This window comes from Orussus abietinus, unplaced genomic scaffold (genome assembly GCF_000612105.2).
Source record: "Orussus abietinus isolate OABI.00-Male unplaced genomic scaffold, Oabi_2.0 scaffold10, whole genome shotgun sequence".
In the NCBI taxonomy this organism is placed as follows: Eukaryota; Metazoa; Arthropoda; class Insecta; order Hymenoptera; family Orussidae; genus Orussus; species Orussus abietinus.
In genome coordinates, this window is record NW_019396009.1 from 1,519,369 (window position 1) to 1,535,629 (window position 16,261).

General features: G+C 47.1%; 1 protein-coding gene across 3 annotated transcripts in view; it reads right to left on the bottom strand.

The window, feature by feature from the left end:
• Positions 1 to 16,261, bottom strand: part of LOC105699908 (protein tipE) — a 31,451-nt gene that overhangs the window by 14,653 nt on the left and 537 nt on the right. Inside the window, exons 1-4 of one of the 3 annotated variants that reach the window (XM_012425328.1) lie at positions 15,939 to 16,045; positions 12,302 to 15,561; positions 9,976 to 10,306; positions 9,731 to 9,860 (exon numbers count right to left, since the gene is read on the bottom strand). In XM_012425328.1, the coding sequence (XP_012280751.1) occupies positions 9,731 to 9,860; positions 9,976 to 10,306; positions 12,302 to 12,800 (960 nt within the window). In that variant the 5' untranslated portion in view covers positions 12,801 to 15,561; positions 15,939 to 16,045. Of the gene's footprint in view, positions 1 to 9,730; positions 9,861 to 9,975; positions 10,307 to 12,301; positions 15,562 to 15,938; positions 16,046 to 16,261 lie in introns of those variants that run through there. The other 2 variants (XM_012425327.1, XM_012425329.2) reach the window with 2 other exon arrangements.

A 16,261-nucleotide genomic window follows, 5' to 3' on the forward strand; every position in this document is an offset into this window, starting at 1 on the left:
GGGAAGTAAACGAGCTGGGATGTTTACCCGATTTCAGGGCAAAGCTTCGTCCTCGATGTCGGATGGCTCAATGGGACATATAATTCCCGAAGTGCACTGTAAACCGACTAACCGATAGAGGATGGACCAATCGTCACCTGCGTCTGTTTCCGATGGAGCCCTCGATGCACCAGATCGTCGGGATTGCATCCGAAGAGACCGTAAACTGTGCGAACACTCCGCATAAATATTGCAACAAGGCCTGATCTAAATAATTCCTAATAATAAATGCATCGCGTCGAATATAAAAATTAGAAGCACCGAAACCCCTGGATCGGTCGTGGAATTATTATCGAGGGAAATAATTAAAAAAAATTCCGATAGATCTTCAGGACCGCACTCGTCGAACGATTCGCGACTCAATGGACTCTCTGCATAAATTTTTATGCAAGACCTGAAATACATGATTTTTTATAGTAAAAATAAGACATAAAAGTGTAAGATAGAAATGTTACGAGGAAACCTGGATCGGTCGCGGGTTATTTGTGATGGAAGTGGTGTCTTTGAGAAATGAGGGAAATGGGGAAAATTCGGAACAACTCCGTGAGCGAGGATAGCCTTGAGTGCTGATGGAGGAATTAAAGATGCACCTAGTTTGGAAACTCCTCGCAGCTTCGCACGGTGTGGCGCGAACCTGACCTAGCCACATTCCGGCAAAAACTGTAAAAACTGGGGCAACTATTTCCCTGCACTTGCCCGCAAAAGGTCCGTGACGCAGCACCGAGGTAGATAGTATCAGCGACGTGCACGACCGAGTTATCGTCACGTGAAGGAACGTTGTAAATCTCGTGCAACGAACCACCGGTATGCGCGTGCAAGGTAAACTGTAATGACAGATAGGAGTCATTGTAAAATACTCCCCGGGGGTGTAAAATGAAAGGGCAGAGCGGAAGGAAATATCGGAATTTCCGCGAGCGATGCACCACCCTTAAGCCCGGTTGCACCTGCGCATGCTTTTCAATTGCATAATTCCCGGTCCTATCTCAAAACCGCGGAAAGCTGCGCTTCTTCCCTTTTGTTCTCCCGTACACTGGCGAATAAAATAAAAAAAAAAAAATTAAGGGACTTCGATAGATGCACAGAACGGGTGCACCGGGCGCACGTGCAAGTGCATAACAAGAGCGAGGAAATTTCGGGATTTCGCGAGGTCCCCGCTGAATTCTGCACAATGCGAGGGATTTTTATAATCCCTGTATGCACCCCCGAATAGATAGCGCATTCGGTAAAATGGAAAAAAAATTCTGCACCTGGAGAAAGGTGCATTAATGCACTGTAACTGACCAACCTGTCGTGTCAAGAGTTAAATTTCACGTATTCGGGTATACGGAAAAAAAAAGAAATTTTCACGTCTAACAAAGGACAACATCGCTGATAAATTTTTCCTCCTACTGTAGGAATAACTAAACGAACGGCGAAAATGTTTGCAATCATACATTTTTTTTCTTCTCAATACAACAGAAATATTTTTGTATTAAAGTTTTACTGGTGCACTTTCAAGTGTTCGCATTTCTTGGAGTAAGTTTCTCGTTACGACTGTGAATTCATTTTCTGTGTGTACGGTATGGATAATTTTCCTGATTATCTGTATCCCAGGTGTTTTAAACCGATTTATTCGAGGTGTCAATCGAGGTGGATGGTTTTCGGAAAATAAGCTACCGAGGGTCTGATAATCAGAGAAGCAAGAGAGGCTTGGGACAACCTCGTGGATGTGACCTCGATCCGGATCGCGTGGAAGCGGTCTGTCAGAGACAGAAATGCCCGTGAATTATCAGGGAGAGAATCGAAGCTTTTGCAAGCGGTCTGCTCCGAGCTGGAAATACGGGAAAGCGATCGAGCCAATTCCTGAGCGAAAAGCCGGAGATCCAGCCTAGAGATCGCAGGAACGGCAATTAAGCGGCTTCGCCTCGAAATCGGAGCCAACCTCGCCGGAACACCGAGTCTATATAATCTATTTAGTCTATATCATCAGGAAGCATATAGATCCTGATTGCGTTCCTCCTTTCAAGGAGATCGGCGTACGGTTAGCAAAACTTTACCTCGCGATTTCAGTCTGAAACCTGTCGTGAGATCTGTCCATTCTCGAGAACCTCCTCCACCCTAAATATAAAATATATTTCACGTATCATATAAAATTCCGAGGGGAGTGATAACACGCCAGAAACAATAATCCCAGAGTCGAGTGCTCACCCAGAGAAACATAAAGCCGCGTGGAATTAATTTGCGAAATTCATGTTAATTACTCCTCGCGTTTTGCGTAAAAGCGAACGAAGGATAGCTCGCTCGTTAGTTCCGTTTGGAGTGCAGTATCATCCATGGCGGAGGATTAAAACGGAGTTCCGAGACCGTCTCTCTTCAAAGTCCGCCCCGGAAGCCAACTGGACCAGGAATGATATGCCGAGGAGCCCTACAGGGCGGTAAAAGTGGCAGCGCTCAAAGTAAATTCGAAACGGTCGCCATAAAAAATATTCCGTGGCCACGGTAAACAGGGAAAGACCACGTCAAGCCCGGAAGTGGTGCTTCCGCATTCTATTATTCCCCCTAGCTCGTTTTCCTTCCCCACGTTTGATCCCCAAGTCTCGCGCTTTCCCGGCTGCCCTCAAATTGGAAGCCAGGACCCCCCTCGTGGTTCATCCTGGCAAAGGATTTTTTTTTTTTCTCCTCCCCCACCTGAGAATGCCTCAAACCCACGTCTGGCCGTCAAGGCAGGGACGTTTCGACCAAGGAGGTAAAAAGCGTTTAATTAAAATCGTAGGCGAGAAAAAGAGCCGGGAAATTCCGTCAGGGCTGGTGCAGCTCGCGATGGCCAAAGTGCATCGAGAAGAGGACGGGTATATCGAGTGTTGAATGGCCACGGCAAAAGGAGAGAGACGCCGCCAAACCGGGAAGGGTTTTTCCTTTTTTCTTTCACTCTACTTTCCCCGTTTCTCTCCGACTCGCTTCCGCTCCTGACTTTGCCATTTGATCCGGTCTGCACGACCAGCTGGCCACTGACAAGCGGCAGGGTCGATATCATTTTCCTAAGCGACTATGCTCGCCCACTATTCTCGACCGAAACTTTTCTAAAGGCCCCTGAATGCATTCATGCAGGCCCTCCAGGAGGCGAAAACGAACTCCTGGAAAAATCCTAAAATTTGTCCTCATCAGGCGGGGCTTCTTCTCGGGAAAAAGCTCTGATCGATGGAGCTTCGCAAGCTCGAGCGCCGAGGAAATTCGAGGACGCTCCTCCACCGTCTCGACGGTTAACCCTTTTCGATACCTCGAGGGACTAGAATCACCTGACGCTCTCAAAAATTTAAAAATTAATCTTTTTAATTTTATTCCTTATTTTCGATTCAATATTACAAATTCGATCGAACTTTGCGGCTGTTTTTCTCCGACATTTTAATTTCATCGAACTTTATTCGCTCGGGTAATTGCACATAAACATCTCCAATTTTCGTATAACTTTGATATACCATAGACGTCGGCCCGAGTATTTTCGTATCCATCCGCTGTTCAATATTGACCGATCGATCGACCAATATCGAATATCCGCACACTGAGAGAAAAATGTTCTTCCCTCAACGAAATTATTTCTTCGAATCGATCGAATAAAATATTCCACCGTAATATGTTGCAATTGCTCACGTAACAGTTTTATAGAAATTCCCGGAAGGTTATAAATTCTTCCAATGAAATAGAAACATTTATTTAGGGTAATTACGTGCTGTTTTTACCAAATGCTGTGATTAGGTCCGAATGAGCATTATTCGAAGAATCTTTTTTCTGGGTATAGAGGGATTATCTGGTTCTCTTATAGCCAGGTCGCAAATGTCAGTAGAGACAGCGAATCCGTCATAGAAGATGACGTGGACAGAACTCGGGGAGTCTCGAAGTCGCGCCCTCCACTACTTCCGCGACGAGGTTCCGCGGTTAAAGCGGGAGCCACGCGGATAATCGCGACATTCGGGTGGAGGCGAATCTGCGGACTAACGACCCCGAAGGAATATCCAAATCGAGCTTCCTCGAGGGGAGTGCAAATGACTGGAATCGCTCTCGAAATTGAGGCTTCCATCGACCAGAAGGAGTGCCGGTGACTCGGTAAATCGAGCGCACCGAGCGTCTCCGTAGCCCCAACCCTTCGCCTCCGTTGTAATTTTATTCCCCCTGGAGATGCATTCCTGGACCAGCGAGCAGGGGTTCCGGAGTTCCCCAATGGCCGCATATTTATTTAAAATGCGACACGAGAGCCCCTTAAGGTACATATCGAGTACTCGTCTATTCCATGGAAACTCCCGGCTCTGGTTGGGGCCCCTTTGGCAGAATTCCCGAATTCGACGTTTTCCTCGGATTTCAGGCACATGGATGTCATTCAGGCCATGATGTCATTTTTGGTGGCCCATTCGTGGCTCCTGGATCGGTAGCAGTTCTGCAACGTGTCGTTCGGGTCTGATAACGTTCGATAAAAACGCGAGCCATGAACTAGAGCTGCGGTTTTATCCTTCGAATAGCGCACCCTCGTTTTGGTTCTGACGTTTCTCATTTTTCGCCTCGGTATCGAGGAGTTCTGACCGAATTCTTTCAAGTAATTCCTGTAAGTAACAAGGGCCAAGCTATCTCGAAGGAGACCGGCGCTTTATCTTTATCTCCACATTCCACCCCTTTGTCTAGGCATTCCCCGTCTCACTAAGAAACCTCCGAGGAAAACTGAACGCCAAAGTTAATATTTTAATAGACAAAATTAAAGTATACGAGACAATGCGAGAAATTACACTCAGGGAAATATTCCCTTGAATAGTCCAATTTTTACAAGGTTGATTATGAACATTTAATATTAAAATAATTTGGCATTTACCCAAATTTACCCAAAAAATTCGGGCTTATTGCCTGAAGCATTTTATAAAAATATAGCAGTAATTTAATCAAAACACTTTTCTTTTTTTTTTTCGACCACAGGTAACGAGGTTGGCCAAGTGGGCCGGAATTCGGTCTTTCTGATCTAAATTTTTGTCCAAGATGAACCGATGGCGATTTAGAATTTTTCCCATGCAGATCGAAGGAGGAGAAAGCGAGCACGCGGAGTTCCTTTCGTTCTCGCCTTAAAATCTGATTCGATGACGGAAACGACCCTCGGGCCAGGATTTTCGGTGGCAAAAGTCATCTGATATGATTTTCTTGTCGGGGACTCGATACATCAGCCCCACGTAGAAATATTAAGCCCAGGCTTGCATGTAGCGGCTGTTGGGAGACATCGATATTGTGTTTGAGCGGAGCATGTGGCGGTGGTCGACTCGCCCCCCGGCCGTGGGATTTTAATAAAACTCCCGAGAAATATGTTTTCCTCCTGGCACCCCAGCGAAGATTCTGTAATAACTCTTCTTCTACCAATGCGGAATTTAATTTACCCCGACTTTCGTCCTCGCGTGTCTCCTTGAGCCGCGCGAACGAGGCGCGTCGATACCGTACATGTGAAATTATGCCGACGTAAGTTGGATCGAAATTGAAAAAATGACCTCCGGAAAAAGTGTAGCCAATTACTTTAAAAACCGCCCCGAGGGGCCAGAAATCTGGAATTTGAGCTCGCACTTTATTTTCCCCCATTCGCCGGTTTTCCGCCGAGCTGGTTGCGTTGGACAGGGGAAATTAGAACTTCCCCTTGGATTTTGCTGAAGCTTAATTTCGTGTCCCGCAGCAACTCGTTGGGACCGCTACCTCGGTGTAAAAAGATTCGCCCGTTACCGTAAACCCGGCTCGAGTTAAGTTTGGCGTTAATTTCGAGAGTTGGAGTAGCTACCCCGGAACGCACGTCAAAAGTAATTAAACTACAATTGTATCTGATGGCGAACTAGGTAACTACTTCCCCCCGTCACGGTCTCCGACTAAAGCTACCCCGAACGCGTTTCCAGGGGACCGGTAAAATTCTTCCCGGTGTATTCAAGTGTCCATTAAATTTCCGCATTTTCATTAAAATCCCAATTTAACGGGGCGAAGTGCGTTTCGCATCCAGAATGCGGCACCGCCGATTTTTCGAGGACCTGCGCACTCGACTTTGCCACCTTTTACCTCATCCAATTAAATTTAACGAAAACGTATAAGAAAAGTGTCTCCTAACGAGATTCCCTGATCCCACGTAATCGCACCTGCGAGCGTAAGTACCGATTAAATTAAAAGAAAAGTTAACCGCGTTTTCTTTCCACCATTCGGTGACGGGAAAATGGAATCCCATGAACTTTGGCGTCATCTTGTTTCAGTTTAATTCTCGCCGTACTTAACAAAAGAAGTACCACGTAATGTCTAAGCTCGTTCGAAGTCGTATGACGATCTCACTCGATTTACCAAATAAAACTCCAACTTGAGTAATTACCGTGCAGAGATATTCTTTTTTTTTCTTTTCCATTTCACGGCATTTTCCGCAACTTCTCCCGGGTAAACGGAGATTAGTTCTGCCGAGGAATGGGGATCACAATTTTTTAACTCTCTCCAAATGAGTTTTCCCACTCGGCTGTTTAACTTCGGACCAACTCGCGATAATTGGCGCAAATCGTAAATATGGGTCGCGTCGGGACTAAAAGTTCCGCATATCTGAATTACCTAGGTGTAACTCATTTTCATCCAAGCGAAACTTACACCCTTCTCGCTTCGGACTCCCTGTATGTTAATGAACCCGACGGTACCCTAAATAAACATTTCTACTTCGCGGTAGAACGCTTTAACAAATATTAGTCTCAATTGGAAGCGTAAGCATTCATGCGAAAACACGGGGAAGTCAAATATAGTCCGGCATATTCGATACTCATGAATACGCTGGAGAAAGAGTACATTCAGCTCGTAATCATCTGCCGACGCATGATCGTCATTCATTATCTTCCGAAAATAATTAGAAACGTATTATACGAAAGGGAGAATTTCAGGGAAAAATGGAAACTTATCCGAACGTTCCTTAACGTCGGAGTGCATGTCGCCTAATAAAGTGGGCATATAAGAAAGGTAAAAAGGATCGATAAAGAAGGTATTACCGGCATTAATAATTTTCCAAGCAGACAGCGCGACGCGTTACGCATTCTGTCAAGTTCATACTGCATTTCCGCTGCCTTGAGGTATAGTTAGGTTTATGGATAATTTAATACCTGATTCAAACTCCACTCTTTTTCCGAATGTCAAGTTTACGCTATTTTCCTTGTCTTGTCTAACCATCTCGAGAAGTTCTTTCCTGCCTGTGTTTCAGATTAGAGCCTTCATCCCACGGGAAAACTCCTAGCTATCCACACAATCCCTATCTGCGCCTGAAAGATGAAACTCCCGTACAAATATTAGCCCCAATCGGAAGTCCTGAGCATTCATGCGACAGACACAAGGGAAGTCGATGGAATCTTCGACAAAAAATAGAACAGGGAAAGCAGAAAGTCTTCTCCATAATTAATAGATTCGCAGTTACGTCAAGGAGGAATCACTTCACCCGATTAATTTATCCACGGTATCAGAACAAAGAATAGCGGGTACAATTGTAACAATTTTTAGCACATGACATTTGTACACTTTGTCCAAAAATATCCCAGCGAAAAATTCACTTAACTGCAACTCGTTTATTTTAGAAACAAACCGATGTGAAGAAATTGCTAAAAATAAAAGGAGGAGTATTCTTCGCGATTTACGTAAATATTTCACTTACTTATAACCGATCGTTTGAAGCTCTGAGAATTTATTTTTTTATTTATTATCAGTTAAGTCCCGATTAAAAATCGCTAAAAAGTAAACCGGATGATACCTTAAAGTTGCACAATTTTACAAGGCGGTTGTTTTTCGTTTCCGGTGATTTTATCGAGAGTTGCTAGGGTAGGACGCGAAGCAATAAAAGCAACGACGCCGCGGGCGTCGAAACCGTGGCATCGGGTTACGGCGACGCTTCCATTCGTTAAATATTTAATTGCACAACGAAGCCCGACGCTCCTCCGTAAGGCCAACGGAAGCCGGACGGAGCGAGAGCAGCCTGCAAAGGGAAAATTAATACGAGTGTTCCGAGAAACGTGAATTACCTATTCGAAGAGGGCGAGAGCGAGGGGAGAACGCCAAGTGGCGACGCCGACGCCCGAACCGTGGAGGACCCTTCGACGGGGCTCTGAAAGCTGAAAGCTCTGAAAGAGGAGCGCCCGCCGAGGGCACGAGCCTCCACCTAGCTCCGTATAATTGGAAATACTCTCTCGAGGGGAAAAAGAAAGCTCGGCTATATTCGCGATGGACGACAGGTGCGCCACTGAAAGGGATGACTAGGAAGTCTACCCCAGGATAGTCAGTTTCTGAGATCCCTTCATTCGATCTATCCTCGCTAACCCTTATTTTCCCCCAATTTGGATCATTCCAAAAGTCCTGTAATGTCAGGTTGTCCAAAAAGTCCTGTAAACAAAAAATCAATTCTATTTACAGACGTTCCAGAGAGGACCTTCGGACGATCCGATGATTTTAAGGACGATGAGAAATTCTGGACTTTCTTCGTCCATGGAATATTTTCCCACTTTTCCTCGCACCTTCAACAAGTGACGGGGCACGGTGCCAAGGTCTTGGGGGAACTCCACGCAATTAACGGCAAACCACGGGAACGGAGTGACTTTGGTTGTTCGGCTTGGTACGAGGCTGTGGCTTAAGGGTCCTTTGGGTGAAAGGAAGCTCCCCAGTGACTTTAAAAAAATTTCCCGAAAGCCGGGACGATCGGGCACGAGAGCACGTACTGGAATAGTGGTAGATATACGTAGGAAGGTTTACCAACGCGCGGAGGGAACGAAAGCCGTGGGTCTCGCCGCTTAATCCAGGCTTGATATATGAGCACCCAGTTGGTATTCCAAGCCTGATACGTCCCCGACCCTTTTCTGCCTTATTCTCTATTGCCGGCAGTGCCGGCGCCTCCGTAAAGATGATAAACGGCTGACAGAGGAAAAATAACAAACCCCTCTCCCCGCCGTCGATGAACCGCAAGGGCGAGCTCTAAGCGCTGCACCGCTTAAAAAAGTGCAGCCCACCCAAACCCTCGGCAGCAAAGTTCATGTTACCAGGGTTTGCATGAAATTTTGACGAGATGCCCCAAGAAAGCGGATCGCCTAAGTCAACCGAGTGACGACGAAATGAATACTTCATTACCGTAACGAGAAGGAGCAACTCGGCGTCCCTTTAAAGCGGAAAGAAATGGCCGGCGCGGCGCTCGGCGGAGCTTATTAAATATTTATCTTAACTAGGGTGGATGGGAGAAGATGGCGATGAATACGAAGTGGACGTGTCTCTCGGGAATTTCGAATTCTCCCGTACTGAGTGGAATGAAGATTAAAAAAAAGAAAAGAAAAAAAAAGAAATGTTTCCTTTCCCAGCGTTACCACTTTCCATGTCAACTCGTCCTGCGGCTGATCCTCGAGGATCCCTCGCGAAGTTTACCGAGGCTTTTAAATTCACGGCTGCCGGGTCTAATAGTGGAAGCCACGAGATGTCCAAGTCCTTCCCCTAGATACTCCACCCTGAGCGAAAAAATCACTTTCCATGAAAAAAGGAGGATTTCTACTTGCCGATCAGCGAAATAAATCTCAGAGTCGATGTATGAAATTCCGCATCAGTACACGATTACACGTTCAATATATCATGAAAAAGTAAAGGACTTAGGATAAATGAATATCTTCGCCGCATCAACTAGAACGAATATTTTTCATGAATAATTTTTCACGTCGAGCCTTACCTCTCGTTTATGATAAAAGCACTTTCGAAAAGCTTGCATAATTCCCCTAGCATTTTCGATACCTGAGGTGAACAGAAAATCGACTCTTAGACTAGTCGCCGTTCGACTTGCACCTGGATTCCCTGGATTCCTAGGGAATTAATTTTATATGAGCCAAGTATCTTCGAGGAGAATCATCTAGGGGTAATAAATGTCGCCCGGAAAGTAATTTTTCCCCCGGTCCCGGTAATAAAGTGGAGCTTTACCTGAGATCGTTCATCCTCGCTCTTCTGCTGCCCCTGGAGCTGTACCTGGGTGGTGAGGAGCACCTGCAGTCACAGTGCAGCACACACAATGCGACGCTGGTCGCCAGCGTGACAACGAAAGGTGCAGCGAAGAAGTGTATCAGCGTGGCGACCTGCGCCTCGCGATTATAGTCCGCCATCACTATACTCCCATTAACGCGACTGTAGTAGCAGGGGAACTTGGCACCTTTGTAACCCAGTTCCCTAGTGAAGTTCTCGCAGTCGACGACCGGGGGGTATCCGCAGCCCTTGATGTTAACCAGAAGAACCGCCTCGACGTCGCCGGGGGGTGCTGCGGAGATTTCGAAAAGCATTGTTTCCGGTTAGCCCGAATCGTCGAATCTCAGCAGGGGGTCGGGGGGGGGGGGGGCGGGGGGAGGGTGCACATTTCCAGGATGCCCCGCGGGGTATTCGCGAAGAGCTTTCAAACGTCACCCTTTCGGAGGCGCGAAAGGCAAAGGATCCTCTGGATGGCGGATCTGGAGCCAGGCTTGGCACGTTTCCGGACAATTCCGCGGTTTTTCAAAAGCGAGATCGATTATCGCGCCGAGTTGCCCGAGCAGCTGGAGCACCCCGAGGTGTCTGCTCTAAGGATTTTCCTTTTTTTTATTTTTTTTCAGAGAGAGAGAGGGGTGACCGATTTAAATTCTTCCGGAACTAGAGAGGACTAGGATGCCCGAGGACATTTCTCGCAGAAATGAGGACCGCCCGACTCCTTTTTTTCCCGAAAACGAGGACCGACTTTCGTCACTTCTTGGGGAGTTTTTCAGGGTAATGGGCTGGGATGTATCTGACTGGATGGAAGCGGAGGGTTAGAACTGAAACTGGGGCTGGAGTTGGTAGGAAGAATGATTCCCTTCTTCGTGGAAAATTAAACCGTGTAATCCGCTTCCTGGGGTTGCCTGATACATCTGGCGGGCAATAATGCCGACTTACTCTTCCTTGCAGGTAAACAGGGCGTTTAAACGTTGAGTAAGGGGAAAGTACCAGAGGGTATAGAACGGAATGCAACCGGAGCAAATCGGGATTAAGCACCCCAAAATTCGGGTCTGCAATCATTTATTTACTTAGCCGAAACGCGAGAACGATTCGTACGAGAGCGAATCATTCCGCTGGTTCATATTTGCACGAAGGGCAATTGACGATTTCGTGAATTCAATCGGGTGAACGTTGAAGTGAAATCATGTAGTTGTGATTAAATCGGAACTATTGGAAATACTCGGCGTCGACAGTTACCTTCGTGTACTGATCACGAGGCGAACAAAAAAACGGGCGAAAAAAACAAACCTTACCGAGTGCTCTCACTTGCAAAGTAATCAAACTTCAAGTAGCACGAGAACAACGACCATCTCTTTGGGAAAATTAAATTTTTGGCTCCGTTGATGATTTGAAAAACCATTAAAAAATGGGCACCCCGTCCTCCCTGAATGTCCATATTGGAATAACGTAGAACGATATGTACGGAGAAATGGAACAAAAAATATTTTCCAAGTGAGTCCACGTTTGCGGGGAACAATCGTGGAGCGGGAAGGGTGTCAGCGATCGACTGGGTCGATAATGAAAAATCGAAAGCACTTGGTATCGATTAAACACCGTGGTCATTCGCGCGAGGAAAATGGCCCTCTCGTTGCCCGCCCGCCGTACCCTAGAGTATCGAACCAACGGAAAGGACGAATCACCGGGACGTTTCCGCGGGAACCGCGAAACTCGCCTTAGAGAACCCGAAACCGCGTTATCCCCAAGATCAGGAGCGTCTGAGAAGAAACGGACCAGCCTGGGAAAAGGGTCCCTGATTTACGAGTTCCCCGGGGAAAATTTCCCTCGTTCCGGTAGCGAGTTAGAGGTTATATTCCCGGAGCGCAAATCGCTCATAAAACGTACATTCGGGGTCCCTTGAGAGAAACTTAGACAGAGGGGCGCCGATTAAGAGTGCAAGATAATGCCATTTTAGTAGAGTCATTTCGGAGTTATGCCCTCGAATCCTCTGTCCCAAAGATTCCCGACTCTCAAAAAGTTAACCGCGAGTCGGCAACTCGATTCCGGATGAATTCGATATCTTTGGGATAGATTGCAAAAAATTTCGGGATGATATCCCAGGGTATATAGAAATTCAAACTAGTAAAGAGCTCCTCGAAATTTGGGATAAGCCAATGTATATTGGATGTTCGGGAGGTATCTTGGAATATGTATGGAATCCCGAGCCGGGGGAGGTCGAGGTGCATTTTGATGTGGTATCAAGGTGGAGGCGGTGTCTTGGGCTTTGGGGAGGTCGACGAATCGAGATTACCCGAAACGGTGCTGGGCAAGGTGGTGGTCCTTGCGGTTTCCGGAGGCTCGGTTTGCGAGTCGTTCTGCAGGGAGTAATTGCTCCCAGGGGTGTAGGTAACGTATATGTGGGTACAGCGGTACACGTCGCTGGTGCACCCTTCCCTGCAGGAGCTCCAGGTGCAGTTGAAAAGCCCTGCGAGATCCTCTCGCCTGGTCGTCGTGCAGAGCACGGGGTCCGGGGCGAAATCGGCCGTCAGGGTGCTGAAGGCGGGGTCCACGTACAGTGGCATCAGGAAGAGCAGGAGCGCGCCACCGGAAGTGGCCACCAGGACCAGGGCGGAAGTCGCGTAGAAGTTCAACCGCTGACGGCAAGTACGCCGTGGCGGTCGGCGCCGCGACGCACCGAACCCGAGCTCCAACAGTTTGCGACGTCGCAGCTCCTGCTCCTGAATGTCGTATTTTTGGTTACTAACGCTCTGACTTGCGTCCAGCAAGAGCTCGGAGCTGCTTCCGCGCATCCCCTAGAAGGCCTCGGCACGTTCGCTCGGGACCCCGCTTCCTGGGGGTCCCGAATGTATTAAGAAGTGACGTTTACAAGACCCGGAGGACGCTTCTTCCTCATTAGAATCGCTCATGGAGAGCATAGGTGTACGTGGATGGCGGCTCCCGGATGGAAGTTCACTAGGTCGAGAGCAGTCGATCGAGCATCCCCTAACATCTTCGGGACTTCTCGCCGAGGTCCCGAATTTCTTACAAATTAACTAACTTTATCCGGAACCGAGGACCTCTCTTTTTCTTCGGAGCTCATCGGGAGCGCGGGATAGCGTTTTTTTACTCGTCGACGTAGGAAGCGTCTTCAGCGGGTCCAAATGGTCTCCGGAACCCAGCCTCCCGGAAACTTGGAATTTCTTGAGGACAGAGTCGCGCCCGAGGAAGCTTCCTTCTTCTTCCAACCACTCATCGAGATTAGTAGTCGATACTTCTTACTAAACTCTGCCGGTAATAAGTATGCGGACCATCTTCGGACGAACTTGTTCGAACTGACGTGGATTTATGCTCCGACCCGCGCCCATTAAGAGTCCGGAAGTGTTTCCCGCGGGAACTTCCGGGAAAACCGATTTCAAGAGCCCTGCCTCTCGATGATCCCGATTTTCCCGCGAGGTAATTTTCTCCCCCGGGTGGAAATCGTCTACTCCCGGGCGGAATCGCTGTAGGAAAATCCACTTGATCGATATCCCCTACCGAACTGCGCGGATACCGTGTTTGTTCAACAACTGGCGAACATCGGGATGAGTCGTGTCTCTTCCTCCTGACAATTGTTCGTGGAAAGTACACCTTCAAACGTTTCCTCGGAGATGAGCTTCCCTTATTTTTTGTCGCTTGAAAACCTCGATGGAAACGATCTTCGCCGAGCGAAGCAGAACCAACTTCTTCTGGCTTTGAAACGAGTTAAAGGTGATTTTATTTCTTTAATAAGGGATCATTTTCCATGAATTCTTCCACACGTCGAAAGGAAGTGCTCGTAGCGCGTGTTTAAACGGATCGGGAAAAAAATCGATGACTCTTCGGCAGTCGACCGAGCGTTATCGTCGCCCGTGCACGTCTCATAAAAAACTTGAAGATGTATACCGGTAATTTTTCCCGGAGGCTGCGTCCTAACTTTTCACGAGATAGAGGATCCCTCTTCCCTTTATTAAGGTTCGCTCATCAAGAGCAAACTTCCTTGATACTTTACTCGACTATGTCCCGTGTTTCCTTTCCTCGTCCAAAGACATCAACGGGAATGATGTTCGTCCGGTGGTTTAATACCAGAAGTCGTAACTTCGGAGCTTTACGACTGGGGAAGGGACTTGTAGGAGAACTTCTCCTACACCCTGAAGCTTCGAGTGCGATCTGTCATGTGACAGGCTAGGCCAGAAATCGATGGCTTTCCAATCGATAGTTACCACTTATTGTCATCGACAGGGAAGTGTCGAAGAATCCGTGAGGGGTCAATTATTCGTAACATGCCCAGCAACTTTCGCCTGAATTATTTACCGTTTAACTTCGTTTTAATTATTCTCCCCCTGGATTCGCTGTCGGTAAGATTTTCTCCACACTCTTTACATCCTAGAGGCTTATTTCGATTTTCGGACGCCTTTCGATAATCCTGCTTCGTCGTAGTCTTCAAATCGTCGATGTCCTTTCCACGATATATCGACACGTATTTCTTATTTATTATTAGGCCTGCGTTTTAGATAGGCCATTCATTAGCCGCAGTTTCCTTGTCATCGTAGTCCGTTTAGAAAATCAACATCCGTCCCGCTGATCATGCGTCCCAGTATCCGATGTCAGTAGCATCCAACAAACAACCGTATCGAATCCAATCAACATATCAATCCTCTAAATTGACGTAGATCATCGCTCATTTCCCACTGCCTCGACGCAGGACACCTCTTTGGTTAAGCAAATACAATTCTCCCCGACGAAACGAGCTCCGCTCACAGGAGATACTCTCACTATCCTCGAATTCCATTTTCCTTTCCCACCGCTCAAGTATCCTCGCCCATTCACGTCAACCTGTTACCCGTCTACCCGCTAAAGTAACAATTAACAATTAATATAAAATGATTACAATCGTTTTCCGAGGTCTCTCAGGCAGGAATACCGGCCTCTTGCCATATCAAAAAGTCACCGAGCGGTATTAACTGTTAAATCTCCTCTTTTCGACCACCTGCCGGAGCGGCAGGACTCGGGCGTTCCAGGGTACCTTAGGTCGTATTTTTTCCAAATTTCTAATCCTTAGGCCATTCGTCTATTCAATTGTAATATTCTATAGAGGCATTAAGACTAAAACACGTGCACGTGACTTCACGCCGAGGAGTTATCGCCGCTGGAGTAGGCCAAAATTTCCGTGGAAATCTGGCTCAAAAGTGTCGCGTGCGGGACATGCAGTTCCCGAGTCTGGCTAAGATCGCGTCCAGTTTCGCACCATATCGTCTCGCGGTCCGCGAGCTAAAACGCGACTGTCACTACTGGCTCGCATTCTTGGAGGTTACCCCACGATAGGGCGGGGTTCTCACTGCGCTTGCGTGCCACCCCTTACGGACGATATCCTTGTTTACGCGCCCAAGCTTCGCGAGCGACCCACTGTCACTATCTCCTCGCGGTCCTATTATCATCTTTTAATTGCGCCCCGTAATTAAGCCAATTTTTATTCGACGCAGACTCCTCAGTCCCGTCCACTTCCACGCTTCCCAGAGCCCCAGGGTACCCAGCCTGGCCTGCTTCGATAGGCACCTGTAATTATAGTAATTATATTTATGAATAATTCTGGAGAAAATGTAATCGCAAAAATAACTCAGCTACGGAGTGACCTCGAGAAGATGGAAGGCTAGATGATTTAGCCATTCCCTCGTTTTTCGAGGATTTCAATTAGTCGGTAATGAACATGAAATGAGAGCGAGGCAGATTATATGGAATATGTGTGGAATTATTATTAATTATTCATCTCGCGTAATTTGGTCCCCATTGTACCGACTGAATTTCGAAATTAAATGTGGCGCTTCGTTATGGGGGTACGTTAATTTGACATTTAGATCCGATATTGAATCTACTAATGTTAAGAGTTTCGAGATGAAGTATTCAGGTTCCCGAAAACGAGCCTCAAGACCTACCGCTGTTTAGTTGACGCGGGACTAAGAGACACTTTGACCTCATAATGTGAGCGCACGTGTCGCTTGATTTATTAAACCGGGCGACCCCTAAGCACATGTTCGAAGATCTTTCTTTGAATATTGAGACAAAGTTCGGCCAGTTCTACCTAATGCAGCGTGGTCGGAAATTCGACAATTTACGTACGCTCGTGGAATTTTTTCCCGTTGCGTTGCGTACTTTATTTTATTTAACATCGTGCGTCTAAGTTAGTAAATATGTCAAAGAAATATAGAAAAGGATATGGAAATATACGGGTGGAAATCGTGCACCAACCCCGCGCGAA